Raw genomic sequence first — 19,817 nt, forward strand, 5'->3', positions numbered from 1 at the left:
CAGAACAAGAAGCGTCACACTATGTAAATGATTTTCTGTGGGAAATGGGAATGAGCGTTTAAATGTACTCCTTTCGTACTACAGAACTCAAAACGATCTAGCCCTATAAATTACCTGAAAGTAAAATTTGATTTAAAAGTAACCACGAGACAATACAATAGCAAAACAGTAACAAGAAAAACAAGTCATCGGAGAGTAGTGACACACCTGTAACCCCCAGGACTCAGGATTCTGGGGAGAGAGTCACAGGTTTGGAGTCAGCTTCAGCAACTCAGGGGGACCCTGTTTCAAAAGTTTTAAGGCGGCGGGGGGCGGGGAGCTGGGAGCTCAGTGGTAGAGCAGTCCTGGGTTTAATCCCCAGTACCCACAAAAAAGAAAAACAGTTTACATAAATTTTGATATAGTCACTTCTACATTTATTTCTAATATATGAAAAATAATGACAAGAATCTTCATTTTTTAAAACTTTTATTTCTAGTGACCATCAATACAAGAAAGTTTTAAAAAAAAAAAACTCATATAAAGTATGGAAAGGATAGTTCACACCAATCTAAAAGGAATGATACTTTCGAATGATTTGGCCACCCCTGTGACATGTGACATGTGGGTGCAGGAAAACCAAGCATTTAGTGCCACATGGAAGGGGCTGCCCCGTGAAAACTTAAGATACTGAAGATACCACTTTCTGATTGTGATTTCATTCTCTCCACCTGGTTTAAAATATGCACCCAGACATTCACTCAACAGCCATTATGCAGCACCTACAAACTACTCAATGCTTGGCCCACCTTGCCACTGATGGATGACATTTCTTACTTTGGTTTAACAACATGGCACTGGTCTCACCTACTTCATCTTTTCTACCTCTGCTTCTTTCTAGATTCTGATCTCAGTGTCTCTAAAGGTGTCTCTCCCTGAATAACAAGGAAAAACTACTACTCATAGTTAATAACTTGAAGACAACTTCTTTGCCCTCATTGTTTGATAATTTTATTTTGCCCTTTTTGACTTTGGCTTTGAAACTTTTCTATAGCGCCTGAGACACATAAGGCCTTGCTGCTGTTAGTCACCCTTATAAGAACAATAAATGCTGAACATCTAGTATTTCTCTCATGCTACTACTGTCTCTTCCATATGGTGGATTTACTTGTGTTAAATTTGCTTGAGCAAAGAGTGCCGTGAATTTCTTTTGATTGATCTTCTACAGGGCACATCTGTTACAATAGGAAGAGCCGGGTTTAATAAACTGCAGTCATTCGAAAGGACTTACTGGTTGCATCACTTCTATTAACAGTTTTACTCCGTTTTATTACTTACAGTAAAGATGTCTTCATGGCCATCCTGAAATCGGGTCCCATCTGTTCCATAAAGATATATAGGGGCTGAACTTCTATGTTGTCCATATAATACAATATAAATCTGTGAGCTGGTCCCTGCATTTGGCAAGTCGCTGGTGATTATGGAAACTTTCCAGTTACCACCTGCAGAAGTACAAATAATATCCAACACTGTGTCAACTTACAGAAATGAAAGACTCTGAAGGACAGGTCATCATGAAGCTAGTAGATGATAGGACAGATAGAGGTCAGCTCCTTGAGAAAAGTGCCACAACAGAGAACTTAAGACTTGGCTTTTAAAATACCCAATAAGATTACTATATCTGACAATGTGACTGTGAAAATATCCTGTCATCGTTGGTCACGCCTGGACTCAAAGAGTCATTATAGAACTTCTCTGAAGCTCCCAACCTTTTGCCAAAATGTATCCAATATTCTTAGCTCTAACATGTAATATATGCATTCTGCATTATGCTTTCAAAGGTTTATGAGTTTAGACACTTTCCTAAAATATAACTTACATAAGAATATAGATTAGAATCAATAAGGTAAGGATTTGAGGAATCATCAGGCACAATTTCATTTATTATTTTAAGCTTCCTTAATTAACAGATAAAGTAACTGAGTTTCATAAACATTAAATAAATTTTGTATCATTCAGCAACAAATAAAAACAGTGCTAGAAATTATATAGTTCATTGTGAGTATAAATGAGATTGATTAGACATTACAACACATTAGTAGTGGAATAGTATAACTTCCTAAGGTTTCAACTTAATTTTGTGAGATTTGTTTAGGGCAAACATCAGAAAGTTGATGTAAGACAAGTGAAAAATGAGAATTAGGGAACACACTCAAGACTACATAAAAGAAGTAAGAATACAGGGTAATAAAATTCAGAACTAGGGACTTAACCAACATTCTACTCATTCAACTTTGATTTCCTCTCTACCAAATTTGAAGCAATATATATTTCCCATTTTATCACTAAAATAAGTAATAAAGTTCTAAGTTCAAATTTTACATATATGATATAACAAGTATATGTGAAATTAGTGTATGTTTGTAAAAATCTACTTTAAAACAGAAAATTGTACTTTATTTGTCCCACACAGGATAAAAAGCCACGATAGGCTACCATCTTTCAGTAAATAAAAACATAATTTTTACAAATGAATAGAAGTTGAAATCCTATCTTTAACAGCAGCAGAAGCAGATAAATCACAATTATAAATTTGGAGATGGGAGAATTCTAGTTGTGTTCTGCAGAACACTTGGTATGCTAGTGTTTGTCTGAATAAATGAAATAAAGCTTTTCAACTTCTGCTCTCTTAAAAATGAGGCAAAGGAGGTTAGGGGAGAATCGATACTTGCTAAATGTGCAAGGACCAAATCGATAGTGAGAGAAATTGCATTTTCCAGCAACCAAGATGGAAAAAGAAGAAAAGTGTAGGAGTAGAAATAAAGATTAAAATAATGAAATCCATCGTTGGTTTACTATAGGTTCTGCACCTCCTTAAATCATTAAAACCTTAGCCTTGCAAGGGAATACTACAAGAAAGTAGACCAACCAAGATTCACCTTTTAGTTTATCACTTACACTTTGATCAACCAAAAGGCAGCAAGTCACTCAGTCATAACTAGGTATCCAGTGTCGGGGTGGAGAAGGGGAGGTGGGGGGAGTATGGATAAAAAACACAAGGTGATGTCTTTGTCCTCCATTAGCTGTAACTATGTGCAGTAGTTGTCAACATACCAAAAAGAAAAAATAAATTACTCTCAATAGAAGATTTTGATGAGGTGAGGCCCAATCACAGAAAAACTAACAAAATAAATAAGAAAAATTAAAACAAATGCAGTGATAACAACAAAGAAGCCCTTCCCCCCAAGAAATAAAAACCCATGTTAGTATAAACAAAGAATGTACAAAATTTTGCACCATAATCTTGTTAAATAGAAGCAAAGAAGTGAGTGACACAGATTTCAAGAATTTGTAGTGTAAGGAGCCCAGATTTCTCAGAAATATTATGGGAGAAAGAAGACAAAAATTCTAAAAATCTTCTTACTATTAATCTCCCTTTTAGACCCTAATTTGAAAAAGAGTACATTGAAGGGTAAATGAATTAGAGAATACAGAGTGTGGTAGTGGGCAATTTGCTTAAATGTGCAAGGACCAAATCGATAGTGAGAGAAATTGCATTTTACACTGAAATTACCATAGCAAATACAAAATAGATTGAAAATCTAAATCCTCTTATATCTTCTAAAAATAATAATAAACTTATAGTTTGAATTATTTTTCACTAAGCATTTCAGGGGAAGACTTCACTAGTAAGTTTGCTCTCAAAGCTTTTAAAAAATAATAATATCAATCCAACGCAACCCCTTTGGAATAGTTCCCAACTCATTGTATGAGAAAAGCATTAACCTGATACCAAAACCAGAAAAAGATATCCTCAGAAAACTACAAGGCCATCCCCCTCGTGAACATAAATAAAAAAATTCTCAACAAAAACGTTAATAAATTGTTTTAGTCAGCTTTTTATTTTTGCCGCTGTAACCAAAGACCTGACCAGAACAATTTTAGAGGAGGAAAAGTTTATTGGGGGGCTCCCAGTTTCAGAGGTCTCAGTTCATAGACAGCAGGCTCCATTTCTTGGAGCTCAAGGAGAGGCAGAACATCATGGTGGGAGAATGTGGTGGAGGAAATCAGCTGGGAACATATAACTTAGTGTTATCCAACAAAATGTTGTTCCTTAATGTTTAATCTTAAGCAGGAGGCAATGATAAGAAAAAAAGTTGAGAAATTAAATAAGCTACTTAAAAGTTACACAGCAAGACTATTATCAGCCTTATAAATTTCAAAAAAAAAACAATGTAATGGTAAATATCAGCATCCTCCAAATGCTTATGGGTTAGACAATGCAAATATTATCAGAGTTGAATGATTGGGTTATAAGAGCCTTAACCCAATCAGTGGATTAATCCTCTGATATGGATTAATTGGGTGGTAACTCTAGGCAAGTAAGGTGTAGTTAGAGGAGGTAGGTCACTGGAGGTGTGTCTTTGGGTTTCATATTTTGTTCCTGGTGAGCAAAGCTCTCTGTCTACTTCCTGGGGTCCATGTTCTAAGATGCTTTCATCTACCATGACATTTGGCCATGATTATCTGCCTCATCTTGTGCCAAAAGCAAAATGAGTCTATAATCTGTGAAATGAGACATTTTAAATCATGATCCAAATAAACTTTTTTTCTCCTTTAATTGTTCTTGTCGGGTCTTTTGGACACAGCAATGAAAAAGCTGGCTAAAGCATAATTATACAAATGAAAATTAATCTCCTGGAATACAATGTTAGAGAAAAAGGGCATGTGCCTATCTATACACCTGAATGATTGCAATTCACAAGCCCAGTAATAAAAATAGATAGATAGATAGATAGATAGATAGATAGATAGATAGATAGATAGATAGATAAGAAACAGGAGAGAAAGGGAATCAGCCTTTAAGACATAGATCTGTAGCCACTGTATTACAATGTTGTCGGTAAGGAAGCTTATATTGGTGAGCATTAGCCAAATATGAATCCCAAATACTTGGGGTTAATCCACTGGAAATAAAACCATATATAAGGCAATAAGTAAAGACTGTTTAATCTTAGCTATTGTTGTTTGAAGATTGATTGAGGTGGCAATAAAATAAATAACTGCTGAGTAGTTCAAGATGTAGAACTAATGGAAGATATTTCTCTTACATTGTCAAAAAAAAAAAAGGTTTCTTTTCTGTTCCTTGCCTCTTAACATAGCAATTTGAGTGTCTTAGGCACCAATGGGCTTCTTCACAAATACCAGGATCATTGTGTGTAGTTCTCCCTGACACTTTTCATCGCACGGCCTCTAAGCATTGAGCTACTTTGATTCCTCCATCTTTTTGTGGTCTCTCTTTTCATCTACGAATATAAGACCAAGGGCATGTCTCTGACTGTGGACAAAAATCCATCCACAGTGGATTGCAAGCTCAAAACTTAAGTCTTCGGTGTCCACCTGACAGTGGGGCAGAGTTTAAAGCAGAGGTAAATGAAAGAACCTAGACTAGACAAAGCAATTTTGAAAAGAGAATAAAGTTGCAAAATTTTACACTACTCAGTTTCAGGGCTTACTATTATAACAGCAGTAATCAAGACAGTCTGTTTTGGCATACAGATAGACAAATCAATGAAGTAAAAAGAGAGTGTAGAAACTGACTTTCAACAAAAGATTATCCTTTTTAATTCAAAGAATTCAAAGGAGAGAGTCTTTTCAACAAAAAGTGCTAGAATAATTGGATATTCATATGAAATAAAATGAACCTTAATCTTTACCTCCCTTCATATTAGAAAAGAAAACACACAATATGACCAAAAAGAAAATTGAACAACTAAAATTATGAAACTCCTAAAACAGGAGAAAAATCTTGTCGTTGAACTAAGAAGAGATTTCTTCAATAGAACTTGAAAAACTTGATCCATAAAAAGAAAATTAACAAATTAGACTTAGCCAAAAGTGAAAAATTTAGCTTCTTAAAAGTTCCACCATTTAAAAAAAAGTTTTAAAACAAGCTATTATTACACTGGAAGAAAATGATGTACAAAACATACATCAGAGAATATAGTATACCCAGAATACATAAGAACTCTTACAGCTCTAGACTTCAAAGGCCCAATAGAAAATAAGATTTTAAAAGACACTGAACCACAAAAGTCATATGAATGGAATAAGCACATGTAAAAATATTCAATATCATAAGTTATTAGAGAAATGCAAATCAAAACCACAGAGATACAGCTAAACACACACTAGAATGGCTAAATTTTAAAGGATTTTAAATGCAAACAAGACTACAGAGCAACTAGAACTCTCATACATTGCTGGGGGGATGCACAATACCATTGCTACATTTTAAAACAGCTGGCAATGTCTTCTAAAGCTAAACATAAAATCACCATACAAGCCAGCAATTTCACTCTTACAGATTTACCTAGGAAAAATAAAAACATGAATTGAATAAAGACTTACACATTAATATTTACATAACTTATATTCATAACAGCCAAAAACTGGAAAATAAATATTTATTAACTGGTGGATAAATACATATACTTACATATAATGTATACATATATAAAGAACAAACTATTGATTCAAGAGCAATAAAAATGGGGCAGGAATTTGCTGTACAAAGGAATGAAAAGTATTATTTAGGGTCATAAAAATGTTCTATATCTTGATCACAGTGGTGATTATAAATATATATATGTTGGTCAAATCCCATTAAATCATACACATGAAATCAAGGAATTCCTGAAAGTAAATTACACATGAATAAAGTTTATTTTTAAAAAAATAGAAGGAAATAGAAAATTAAGAAATTATTCCACAGATTCATCATCCTCGGATGATATTCACAACAGGAATTCCAAAATGAAAGAAAAAAGAAACAGAAGGGAAAGATTAAAGTAATCATATAAATCAAATTCCCAGAACTAAAGAATATGGATACTAAATGCCAAGTATAACAAATTAAATATATATATATATATACATATACACACACACATATATATACACATCTATATATACATATATATATACACACACACACACATATATATACACATATACATATACACATATATATATACACACCCACAAGTGTGTATCATTGTGAAATTTCAAAATACCGAAATAAACAGAAAGATCTCAAAGCTTTTAGGAAAGGGGAAGAAGGAAGTATCTCAAACATAGGTGCAGAAGTGAAAATAGCATAGATAGCACAGATTTCGGTTTTTATGGGTCTAAGTCTTTCTTCATATAAAAATCTTTGCTTAGTGAAGATTCATATTATATATGGCTATGTATATTGGTCTATATTTAAATATGAGTCTAAAACAAATTCCAATGTTATTTAAATGACATTGTGTTATTCTTTTGGCTTATCTGCACCACATTCATGAGAATAAATGCAACTTATATGTATACAGATGTTGTGATATTATTCCTATGGCGTTTTTAGTTTGAGATCTCTTTCTCTCCCTTTTTAATATTTTTTTTAGCTGTCAATGGACGTTTTGTTTATTTCTATGTGGTGCTGAGAATCAAACCCAGTGCCTCATGCATGCTAGGCAGGTGCTCTACCACGGAGCCACAACCCCAGCCCAGATTTCTTTGTCCCTTGGGAATGGCCATAAGCTCCAGCCATTCCCTGATTGGGAATCTAAAAGCTTTGGCCATGGATATTTGCAGTCTGCCTTTCATGGGGTACTTCTTTATCCTGGTAAACAACCTGTTGCCTCTGAGTCTGGCCCATGAGCAGGTGTCCCTCTCACAGAAAAAAAAAATTATTTTTATTGGAAGATATCCTTGTGCCTCTGGTCTGACCTGTGTTCAGTTTATTCCTATGAAGATAACCACCTCAAGAGAATCCCGACCAGGAAATAGGTTGAAGCTTGGGTGTGTTTGTGTCTATTGTGTGAGACACAATGAGGGAGTGAGATCAAAATGCTGAAAAAAGAAATGTATTACTCACAGCCCCCAGGGAGACTAGACTCCCCAAAAAGACGTCAAAGGAAGTAGGGTGCTCAATGGGGAAGGGGTGCCTACAGAACTATGCATTTATTAAGATCCATGGGCATTATCCCTGAGTTCTTCCCTTGGAGACTGTAGATTTGCTAGTTTAAAGAAATGTTATCCCCTTCACTCCTGAAGGGCAGATTTAGTCACACGACAGATGTTAACCATTATACTCTACCATAGACAACAGTTGTGGAGGACACTGGGTTTGGATGAGTGAGACGAGCACCAAGCAGGCTATCTGGTGAAGGACCCTATGGAGAGGTTTAAACTAGGCCAAAGTGACAGGATAATAATGGATTTCAAGCAGGGCATCCTCTACTCAGGAGGATGAGACAGGAGGATTGTAAGTTCCAGGCCAGACTGGGCAATTTACCCAGACCCTGTCTCAAAATAAAAAATAAAAAGGGTTAGGGATGTAGCTCAGTGGTAGAGTGGCCCTGGGTTCAATTTCAAGTGGTGGGAGGAGAAAAAAGACTGAGCTTCAAATAATGTATTTCAAGTCTAACACGGAAGCTGAGGCAGCAACTAACTATATTAAACAAATTTAGTACTGTAATAATGCACATATATATGAATACTCATTCCTATAAATATAGCTATTGTATTCAATGTCATTCATTTCTCACTAATAACCACTTTCAGCCCTAATACAATGAAACCCTATGATGTATAACTCATGTCTTCCTATGAACCTCATGTTCCATTTTAGGTTACTTAGTTGAATGGATTTATCTGAACTTTAAGCAGTCTTACTTAGTTAGTATTCTGTAGACTTCAGCTATTCCTCAACATTGGTGTTACAAAAGATAAGAACTATTCTCAAGAGGAGGAAAAACAACAAAATGATTTTCATCTGTTGCCTTTTGTTGTTTTTTGTAGTGCTATTATTGTTCTGATGATCTCTGTTCACAAATCAAGAAGTAAATATTCATCAGGTACAGAAATAGCTATGTGTAGAGAAAAGGCTGATGTTCACATCCCCTATGGAAGAATTCCAGTTGTTTAAAATCAGTCATTATATATTGCATCTAAAGTCTGTATATTGTTTATTATCCTAAAAACAGAATGAAAAAATATGCTCTAAACCATCAAACAGTCTAAGACTTGTCCCTGTTTGAAAATTTGTTGTTTTGTTATTTAATTCTAGTAAGCTTTTCCAATCCTACATTGTTTACTATGACCTGGAAATATTCCTTTAATAACTTAGCACTTAAGCCACTGAAGGATAAAAATTATGAAAGAAAAAATTGTGAAACTTCATCAAGTGAACAAAAAAACGCAGGGGACTGTGTCTTGTCAAACATCCTCTTAAGGGTTATCTCTTCTTTCATTATTTTTTAAATCAACTTACAATCCTGTAAGTTGTAAAAAAAAAAAAAAAAAAGCAGGTCATGATGCAAAGTATTCTGGTCCATAAAAGTATAAATTAGTTATGACCAGTGGGATGCAGTTAATTATTGTCCTAGACAGACCCATATTCACTTCAGCATTCCTTCAGCTGCCTATTTTTTGTGATATTTTAAATTCTCCTTTGAAACCCCTGTAATATGCAAATGGTTCCCTCTCCATAAGTTAAACAAAGTTCTTGGCACATGTTCGTGTTTTATCTATATGTGACTCATGATTTTGTTTTAAAATTATCCTTTAATGCTGTAATAGATGGGAGAGTATAACAATAGGGAAAGTACTCTATTTTGGATTAAAATAACTTTGACTTACTGACATGGCTCCCCAGTGGCTGAGCTGCACAGCCAGCCCACTAATCCCCGCCAATTAGCAGCCAGTCCACTAATCTCCCCTGGAGCCCACCATGCCAATGTGGGCCTGAGGTGCAATAAGCCAGGAATGAGGCAAGCCAGACCTGTCACAACTAGGCTCAGTACAGGCACCCATTCCAAACAGCACAGAAGCCTCAAACTCCAGCATCCACCTTTCAGCAACCTCAATTTTCCAGTGAGAGGCAGGAAAACAGAAGTGGGACAGACCCTAATGGAAACTGCAAGGCTCAGCAATAGCGTTGGCACTTTTCCAAACCTCGATTAGCATACATTTGGACCAGTAACTTTGACCCAAGTCTAGTGGCAATCCGCTCTCAGGTCCCCTCTCACCCTACAAGAGTTCTCTTTTCTTCCCCCTTGAATAAATCCTACTCCTTTCTCTCTTGCCCTTCCATGGTCTGTGAATTTCATTCTTTTGGATTTATGAGATAAGAACATGGAAAGAAGTTGCTGAACCTAAAAAGAAGTGAGCAGTGAATTGCTATGACATTGGAGGGCACGACCCACCAGTAAGAGCTACAACACGCACTTCATAGTACTAGAGAAGAACTCAGCTTTCTCAGCTGCCACCCTCAGAGTTATGCTGGCAGGCATTCCCTGCCTTGACCATCTGCTAACACTCAAATGGGCTTCCTCTGATGCAGGGACCTAGAGCTGAAACAGACCCCACCCTCCTGCAGAAGCAGAGAACTGACTCTCATCACTTTGCTACCCTGAGGAGTTCTAGACACAGAAGACCAAACCACAAAATACAGGACAATTTGGAAGAAAGACACACATGAAAGTGGAAGTGCTCCTTTCCTAGTCTATCTCTGTGAGAGTTAGTTCCCCTTTGGCTATTAAAGATACAATGACCCATCTGAGGACATTCTTATGCGGGTTGACCAATCAGCATAAAGAACCTAAAACAATACTTGACACCAAACAGGGCTCAAAATTTTAGTCACCTTTACCTTATAAGGGGCCAAAACATGAAATAAATGTTTTTTTGTTTTGTTTTGTTTTAGATATCCTAACACCCAACAGAGAGAAATACTTCTTGATTGGAAGAACACCAACTTTTCAAAAGTTTATCAAAAGTCCTAACATTGATGGCTTTTTATTTTTTAATAGACAAAATGTATTCAGCACTGGAGGCCGTGGTCTGTGCTGAGAGCTCTAAGAGCATCTCTAGTTATCTTCTCATAATAAACTTACAGGGTAATCGCCTCATTAGGACTTTTAAATAGCAGCCTCATTTTATAGATGAAGAAACCAACAAAATGAGTTCCAGAAAACGAAATGTGATTTCAATACTTAAGTTCAAACCTTGAAAATGGTGTATTTGTTTTGTGTCACTGGAAAGTTAAGAGGTAAACTGTTTTTAAAAGAATCATATAAAAAAACTACCTCTATTCTGGCTGGGAGTGGCACACGCCTTCAATCCTAGCAGCTTGGGAGGCCGAGACAGAAGGATAGAGAGTTCAAAGCCAGCCTCAGCAATTTAGCATGGCCTTAAGCAACTCAGTGAGACTTTGTCTCTAAATAAAATACAAAATAGGGCTGGGGATGTGGCTCAGTGGTCGAGTGCCCCCGAGTTCAATCCTCTGTACCTCCCACCCTGGGGGGGTAAAAAAAAAACAACAACAACAAAACTACTCTTACGCACTGAGATAATCACTCATTAACTTAGCTTCAACTTGGGTTAGGTGTTTCATTAAATGTCCCCTACCCTCTTCAAATTGGGTTTTCCTTGAGACCAGCTCTTATAAATCATTTTTCATTTCAACTCTTTACTTCTGAACTTCAACTCCTTGCAGCTAATGTTGACAGTACTCCCTTGGACCACAAAAGCGGCCTTCTGAGGGTGCCTGAACATTGCACAGTGCATTGCACCGCCGCCATCTAGTGGACATAAACAAAATTTCACCATGCCACACTGCGACCAGAAACCCTGAACTCATGCGGTGGTATCTGCAGGAGATTGGTTTATCAGGATGTAACTCCTTTGGAAGTTGAGGAGCATTGTATTCCTCTGGGTACAAGAAGGTGGACTCCGAGTTGGGGTTGTGGTTCAGTGGTAGAGTGCTTGCCTAGCATGTGTGAGGCACTGGGTTTGATTCTCAGCACCACAATCAATAAATAAATAAAATTTTAAAATTAGTAAACAATGAATAAAAATGTTTTTGAAAAAAGAAGCTGGACTCCATTTCTTAGCCATTCAGGTATTTTACTCTAAAGTGAAAGGGAGGTTTATATAAAATTCTTAAATTCCCTCTGAAGCTTCACTTACATGTTAAATTTCAGGTACAAAAGTTTTTTAATGCAAGATTTATGAAAATAAAAACATCCTTTAGTGAATGTTTTATAAGAAAAAAACTTCATATTTTTAAAGATGATTTAAATCTTGCTTCTTAAAATACAGAAATAGTGCGATCCCTCAGCATATTTGCATAGTCTTCTACAAATATGGATCTGAAATTAATAATAGGTAAAGAATAAGTGACTTCAAAAACACTTCTCATCCTTGTAACACACAGTTACTAGGTGCTTATGACGTTCCAATAATATTCTAGTTCTGGGGACTGGGGCTGGAGCTGAGTGGCAGAATGCTTTCCCAGGCACTAGGTTCAATCTCAGCACCACATAAAAATAAACAAATAAAATAAAGGCATTCTGTCCTGCTACAACTATAAAAAAAATTTTAATATTCTAGTTCTGGAAGTTATAAGATATAGCCCTAGATCTCAAAATCCAATGCATATGACCATGTTCCTTTAAGTAAGAAGTATGCATTACTAATTCACAATTATAACTTCAGTTTATTTTTCCCAATATTATCTGGGCCACACAGGACATTGTTTAATGTGGTATTGGTACCAAAAATCATATGCTGTATAACTTAAATTTCTAAATCTCTTGGGTATTATTTCCCAAGACTTCTTAGTGTACCTAAATACCACACTCTTTCCAAATTAAAAAGTCATTTCCTGTCTCTCTGCACTAAGAAATGAAGACTACATTTTTTAAACACTATAACTGTTCTTCCTCTTGTGGAAAAAAAAATACAAAGCAAAAAGAGCAGATTTTCAAACACAAAAGACTAGGTTCTAATCCTGCCATGATATGTACTATATACCAGTGTTGAAAGTCATTTACTTCTCTATTCCCAATTTCTATTACATAATTTTACAAATGGAGTCATTAAGTCAAATTTACATCTTTATGAGAAAAGATCACAACAAACCTGTAAATCTATCATAATCCTAGTATACTATGGGCACTAAATTAATGTTAATTCTTCTCCCCTATTATTTCTCAAAAACTTATGCCCTTTTATTTTACAATTTCCCACTGATCACTACAGAAACTTACACATTATAACTTCCAAATTTTGACTAAAAGAAGGTATCACTTGGGGCTGGGATTGTGGCTCAGCGGTAGGTCACTCGCCTAGTACATCCCTGGGTTGGATCCTCAGCACCACATAAAAATAAATAAATAAAATAAAGATATTGTGGAGATCCAACATGGCGGCGGGCACGGAGAGATCAAGTCTCTGACCTCTTCAGCTGCGCTGGCATAGGGAGTCGTAAACTGTCTAAATGCTGTTTGCTCAGGATCACTAGGCGATGCTGAGCTGACGTGGATCTGGGGCGAACAGTCTGGGCCTCTCAGAACACACACTGAGCCCGGATCGGCTGCATTCAAGCTCTGGCTCGCCTGCTTCTAGTGACTCAGCACTAACGATCCCGCTGAAATAACTGGTCGGCCCTCCTGAACTTACAGAGGTAAAAGTCAACCGAGCCTTCATAGGCAGTGGCCACAGGATTGAAACGGGACTTGGGAGAGACAGTCAGGACCCACCCCTTGCATTGGTCACCGGCAAAGGGAACGAACGGTCGCCATTTGCATGGGATACCACCATGGCAGAGAACTGATGTCACGGGCGAAGGAGATAACTTTATTGAAACCAGCGGTGACAGGTGTGTAATCCCCTAGCCTTCCCTCTCCACACAGTGGGGAAATCTTAAGGGCCCCTCCCAGCTCTCCCGTGAGCACGATAGCCAGACCGAGGGAATCAGGAGTGGCGCGGGACTCACAGCGCGGAACTCCCGGCTACCGCTCCCACTAGTGCTGACAACTGAGGTCTCTTGCACCAGCTACCGGGGGCGTGGCTACCGGAGGGCAAGCAAATTTGCTGAGGATTCTCAGCCCCAAGCTCTACAAACTTAGGGTCTGAGGGAGGCAAACAGGGAGAGTGTGCCCAGGCGTTCATGAAAACAGGGCTCCCAGGAGCAGCAGACCTGGCGTGTAGCCTGTATTGTGGTGAGCGTCACAGGTGAGCGGGGCCTGGCTTGAGGAAACACAAGAGAAGGCCCTAGACACTCAGGATTGGAGACCCGCCCAGTCTGGGAGGAAGAGCTGCTGCACAGTGATTGGTTCCCCCCTACTGAGAGGAGAAGCTTGGCCCAGTGGGCACAGCTCCACCTACTGGAAGAGAAGTTAATCGAACTCTATGACTGCATTTATTAATATTTTTTTTAATTTGGGTTTTTTTTTCTTTCATTTTCATTTTTTTGTTGTTGCTGTTGTTCTTTAACTTTTTTAATGTTTTTAATTTTTTTAATTTTTTATTTTATTATTATTTCTTTTAAATTTTTAATTTTCATTTTTTTATTATCATTATTATTTTTTTTAAAAAAATTTCTTTCTTTCTTTATTTTCTATTTTTTTTCTCTTGTCTTTTCATTTCTTTTCAATTTTCTTATTCACCCTTCTTTGAATTCTACCTGCCTACTCTCATTCTCTTTAGTGACTTCTTTCCTTCCCTTCTAATATCTTTCCTCCCAAGCATCAAATAAATTTATAAGAGTAAACAGTAACTCAGCAGTAAAACAGAAAAAGAAGTAACATGAGCAGCATAAAAAAGCAAGAAATAAAAGGAGCACAAACAATGAAGGACAGCCTAAATATTCAGGAGGACCTAGAGTCATCAGAAAAATGGTCATATAAAGAACTCAAGGAATACCTTAGACACATGGAATGGAACCTTAAAGAGGATATGAGACAGCAAATCCAAACAGTGAAAGAATACATTGAAAATTAATTACATAAACAGATAAAAGAAGAAGTTAAGCATCTTTATCAGGAGATAGAGATTATAAAAAAAATCAAACAATAATTCTAGAAATGAAGGAAATGATAAACCAAATTAAAAACTCAATTGAGAGTATCACTAACAGAGTGGAGCAAGTAGAAGCCAGAACGTCAGATAATGAAGACAAAATATATCATCTTGAAAAGTGTCTAGCCAACTCAGAAAGGCTGGTAAAAAATCACGAGAAAAACATCCAAGAGATATGGGATAACATAAAAAAACCAAACTTATGAGTCATCGGGATAGAGGAAGGTACAGAGATTCAAACCAAGGGAATGAGTAACCTCCTGAATGAAATGATTACAGAAAACTTTCCAGAAATAAAAAAGGAAACAGATATACAAATTGTAGATGCATACAGGACAACAAGCACACAAAATCACAGTAGACCAACGCCAAGACACATTGTTATGAAGATATCCAATATACAGAACAAAGAGAAAATATTAAAAGCTACCAGAGAAAAGAGGCAGATTACATTCAGGGATAAACCAATAAGGTTAACAATGGTTTTTTCATCACAGACGCTGAAAGCAAGAAGATCCTGGAACAACGTATTTCAAACACTGAAAGACAATGGATGCCAACCAAGAATTCTGTATCCAGCAAAATTAAGCTTCAGGTACGACAATGAAATAAAAATCTTTCATGATAAACAAAAGCTAAAAGAATTTGCAGCCAGAAAACCAGCATTGCAAAGCGTCTTGAGCAAAACAATACACGAGGAAGAAATGAAAAACAATAACCAAAACCATCAGTGGGAAGTGCCTCGGTAAAGACAGAGGACGAGAGGAAAGCTAATCATGGAGAAACAAACTAAATTTAAAAAAAAAGAGATAAATAATCAAACATGGCTGGCAGTACAAACCATATATCAATAGTAACTCTAAACATTAATGGCTTAAACTCTCCAATAAAGCGACATAGGCTGGTAACATGGATTAAAAAAACAAATTCAACAATATGTTGCCTCCAGGAAACAAAACTGATTGGAAAAGACATACACAGGCTGAAGGTGAAAGGTTGGGAAAAAATATACCACGCACACAGTCCTCGTAAGCAAGCAGGGGTGGCCATCCTAATATGAAATAAAATCGACTTCAAGACTAAGTTAATCAAAAGGGATAAGGAAGGACATTATATACTGTTATAAGGAACCATTCACCAACAAGACATAACAATTATCAATATTTATGCACCAAATAATGGTGCTGCGACTTTCATAAAACAAATTCTCCTCAAGTTCAAGAATCAAATAGACCACAACACAATAATTATGGGTGACTTCAACACACCTCTCTCAACATTGGACAGATCCTCCAAACAAAAGTTGAATAAAGAAACTATAGAACTCAATATCACAATCAATAACCTAGACTTAACTGACATATATAGAATATATCAACCATCATCAAGTGGATATACTTTTTTCTCAGCAGCACATGGATCCTTCTCAAAAATAGACCATATATTATGCCATACGGCATCCCTCAGTAAATATAAAGGGGTGGAGATAATACCATGCATTTTATCTGATCATAATGGAATGAAACTGGAAATCAATGATAAAAGAAGGAAGGAAAAATCCTACATCACATGGAAAATGAACAATATATTACTGAATGATCAATGGGTTACAGAAGACATAAAGGAGGAAATCAAAAAATTCTTAGAGATAAATGAAAATACAGACACAACATATCGGAATCTATGGGACACAATGAAAGCAGTTTTAAGAAGGAAATTCATTGCCTGGAGGTCATTCCTCAAAAAAAGAAAAAACCAACAAATAAATGAGCTCACACTTCATCTCAAAGCCCTAGAAAAGGAAGAACAAAACAACAGCAAATGTAGCAGAAGGCAAGAAATAAATCAGATTGGAAATCAACGAAATTGAAACAAAAGAAACTATTGAAAAAATTAACAAAACTAAAAGTTGGTTCTTCGAAAAAATAAAAAAGATCGACAGACCCTTAGCCATGCTAACGAAGAGAAGAAGAGAGAGAACTCAAATTACTAACATACGGGATGAAAAAGGCAATATCACAACAGATGCTACAGAAATACAGAAGACAATTAGAAATTATTTTGAAAACCTATATTCCAATAAAATAGAAGATAGTGAAGACATCGATAAATTTCTTAAGTCATATGAATTGCCCAGACTGAGTCAGGAGGATACACACAATTTAAACAGACCCATATCAATGGATGAAATAGAAGAAGCAATCAAAAGACTACCAACCAAGAAAAGCCCAGGACCGGATGGGTATACAGCAGAGTTTTACAAAACCTTTAAAGAAGAATTAATACCAATACTTTTCAAGTTATTTCAGGAAATAGAAAAAGAGGGAGCTCTGCCAAATTCATTCTATGAGGCCAACATCACCCTGATTCCGAAACCAGACAAAGACACCTCAAAGAAAGAAAACTACAGACCAATATCTCTGATGAACCTAGATGCAAAAATCCTCAATAAAATTCTGGCGAATTGGATACAAAGGCACATCAAAAAAATTGTGCACCATAATCAAGTAGGATTCATCCCTGGGGTGCAAGGATGGTTCAATATACGGAAATCAATAAATGTCATTCACCACATCAATAGACTTAAAGATAAGAACCATATGATCATCTCGATAGACGCAGAAAAAGCATTTGACAAAGTACAGCATCCCTTTATGTTCAAAACATTAGAAAAACTAGGGATAACAGGAACTTACCTCGACATTGTAAAAGCTATCTACGCTAAGCCACAGGCTAGAATCATTCTGAATGGAGAAAAATTGAAGGCATTCCCTCTAAAATCTGGAACAAGACAGGGATGCCCTCTCTCACCACTTCTGTTTAACATAGTTCTCGAAACACTGGCCAGAGCAATTAGACAGAAGAAAGAAATTAAAGGCATAAAAATAGGAAAAAAAGAACTTAAATTATCACTATTTGCGGAAGACATGATTCTATACCTAGAAGACCCAAAAGGGTCTACAAAAAAACTACTAGAACTAATAAATGAATTCAGCAAAGTGGCAGGATATAAAATCAACACGCATAAATCAAAGGCATTTATGTATATCAGCGACAAAACTTCTGAAACGCAAATGAGGAAAACACTCCATTCACAATATCCTCAAAAAAAAAATAAAATACTTGGGAATCAACCTAACAAAAGAGGTGAAAGGTTTATACAATGAAAACTACAGAACCCTAAAAAGAGAAGTAGAAGATCTTAGAAGATGGAAAAATATACCCTGTTCATGGATAGGCAGAACTAACATCATCAAAATGGCAATATTACCAAAGCTCTCTATAGGTTTAATGCAATGCCAATCAAAATCCCAACGGCATTTCTTGTAGAAATAGATAAAGCAATCATGAAATTCATACAGAAAAGTAAAAGACCCAGAATGGCAAAAGCAATTTTAAGCAGGAAGTGTGAATCAGGCAGTATAGCGATACCAGATTTCAAACTATATTACAGAGCAATAGTAACAAAAACAGCATGGTACTGGTACCAAAACAGGCAGGTGGACGAATGGTACAGAATAGAGGACACAGAGACTAATCCACAAAGCTACAACTATCTTATATTTGATAAAGGAGCTAAAAACATGCAATGGAGGAAGGATAGCATCTTCAACAAATGGTGTTGGGAAAACTGGAAATCCATATGCAACAAAATGAAACTGAATCCCCTTTCTCTCGCCATGCACAAAAGTTAACTCAAAGTGGATCAAGGAGCTAGATATCAAATCATAGACTCTGCGTCTGATAGAAGAAAAAGTTGGCTCCGATCTACATATTGTGGGGTCGGGCTCCAAATTCCTTAATAGGACACCCATAGCACAAGAATTAATAACAAGAATCAACAAATGGGACTTACTTAAACTGAAAATTTTTTTCTCAGCAAGAGAAACAATAAGAGAGGTAAATAGGGAGCCTACATCATGGGAACAAATTTTTACTCCTCACACTTCAGATAGAGCCCTAATATCCAGAGTATACAAAGAACTCAAAAAATTAAACAATAAGATAACAAATAACCCAATCAACAAATGGGCCAAGGACTTGAACAGACACTTCTCAGAGGAGGACATACAATCAATCAACAAGTACATGAAAAAATGCTCACCATCTCTAGCAGTCAGCGAAATGCAAATCAAAACCACCCTAAGATACCATCTCATTCCAGTAAGATTGGCAGCCATTATGAAGTCAAACAACAACAAGTGCTGGCGAGGATGTGGGGAAAAGGGTACACTTGTGCATTGCTGGTGGGACTGCAAACTGGTGTGGCCAATTTGGAAAGCAGTATGGAGATTCTTGGGAAAGCTGGGAATGGAACCACCATTTGACCCAGCTATTGCCCTTTTCGGACTATTCCCTGAAGACCTTAAAAGAGCCTACTACAGGGACACTGCCACATCGATGTTCATAGCAGCACAATTCACAATAGCTAGACTGTGGAACCAACCCAGATGCCCTTCAATAGATGAATGGATAAAAAAATGTGGCATTTATACGCCATGGAGTATTACGCAGCACTAAAAAAATGACAAAATCATGGAATTTGCAGGGAAATGGATGGCACTAGAGCAGATTATGCTTAGTGAAGCTAGCCAATCCCTAAAAAACAAATACCAAATGTCTTCTTTGATATAATGAGAGCAACTAAGAACAGAGCAGGGAGGAAGAGCAGGAAGAAAAGATTAACATTAAACAGAGACATGAGGTGGGAGGGAAAGGGAGAGAAAAGAGAAATTGCATGGAAATGGAGGGAGACCCTCATTGTTATACAAAACTACATATAAGAATGGGAATGGGAAAATAAACAAGGAGAGAAATAAATTACAGTAGATGGGGTAGAGAGAGAAGATGGGAGGGGAGGGGAGGGGGGATAGTAGAGGATAGGAAAGGTAGCAGAATGCATCAGTTACTAATAGGGCATTATG

General features: G+C 36.7%; 1 protein-coding gene across 2 annotated transcripts in view; it reads right to left on the reverse strand.

Moving 5' to 3' along the window:
• Rp1 (RP1 axonemal microtubule associated) overlaps positions 1 to 19,817 on the reverse strand; it is a 172,214-nt gene that overhangs the window by 136,704 nt on the left and 15,693 nt on the right. For both annotated transcript variants that reach the window (XM_078017164.1, XM_078017165.1), the window contains exon 4: positions 1,318 to 1,481. In XM_078017164.1, the coding sequence (XP_077873290.1) occupies positions 1,318 to 1,481 (164 nt within the window). The remainder of the gene's footprint in view (positions 1 to 1,317; positions 1,482 to 19,817) is intronic.

Source organism: Ictidomys tridecemlineatus, chromosome 7 (genome assembly GCF_052094955.1).
Source record: "Ictidomys tridecemlineatus isolate mIctTri1 chromosome 7, mIctTri1.hap1, whole genome shotgun sequence".
In the NCBI taxonomy this organism is placed as follows: Eukaryota; Metazoa; Chordata; class Mammalia; order Rodentia; family Sciuridae; genus Ictidomys; species Ictidomys tridecemlineatus.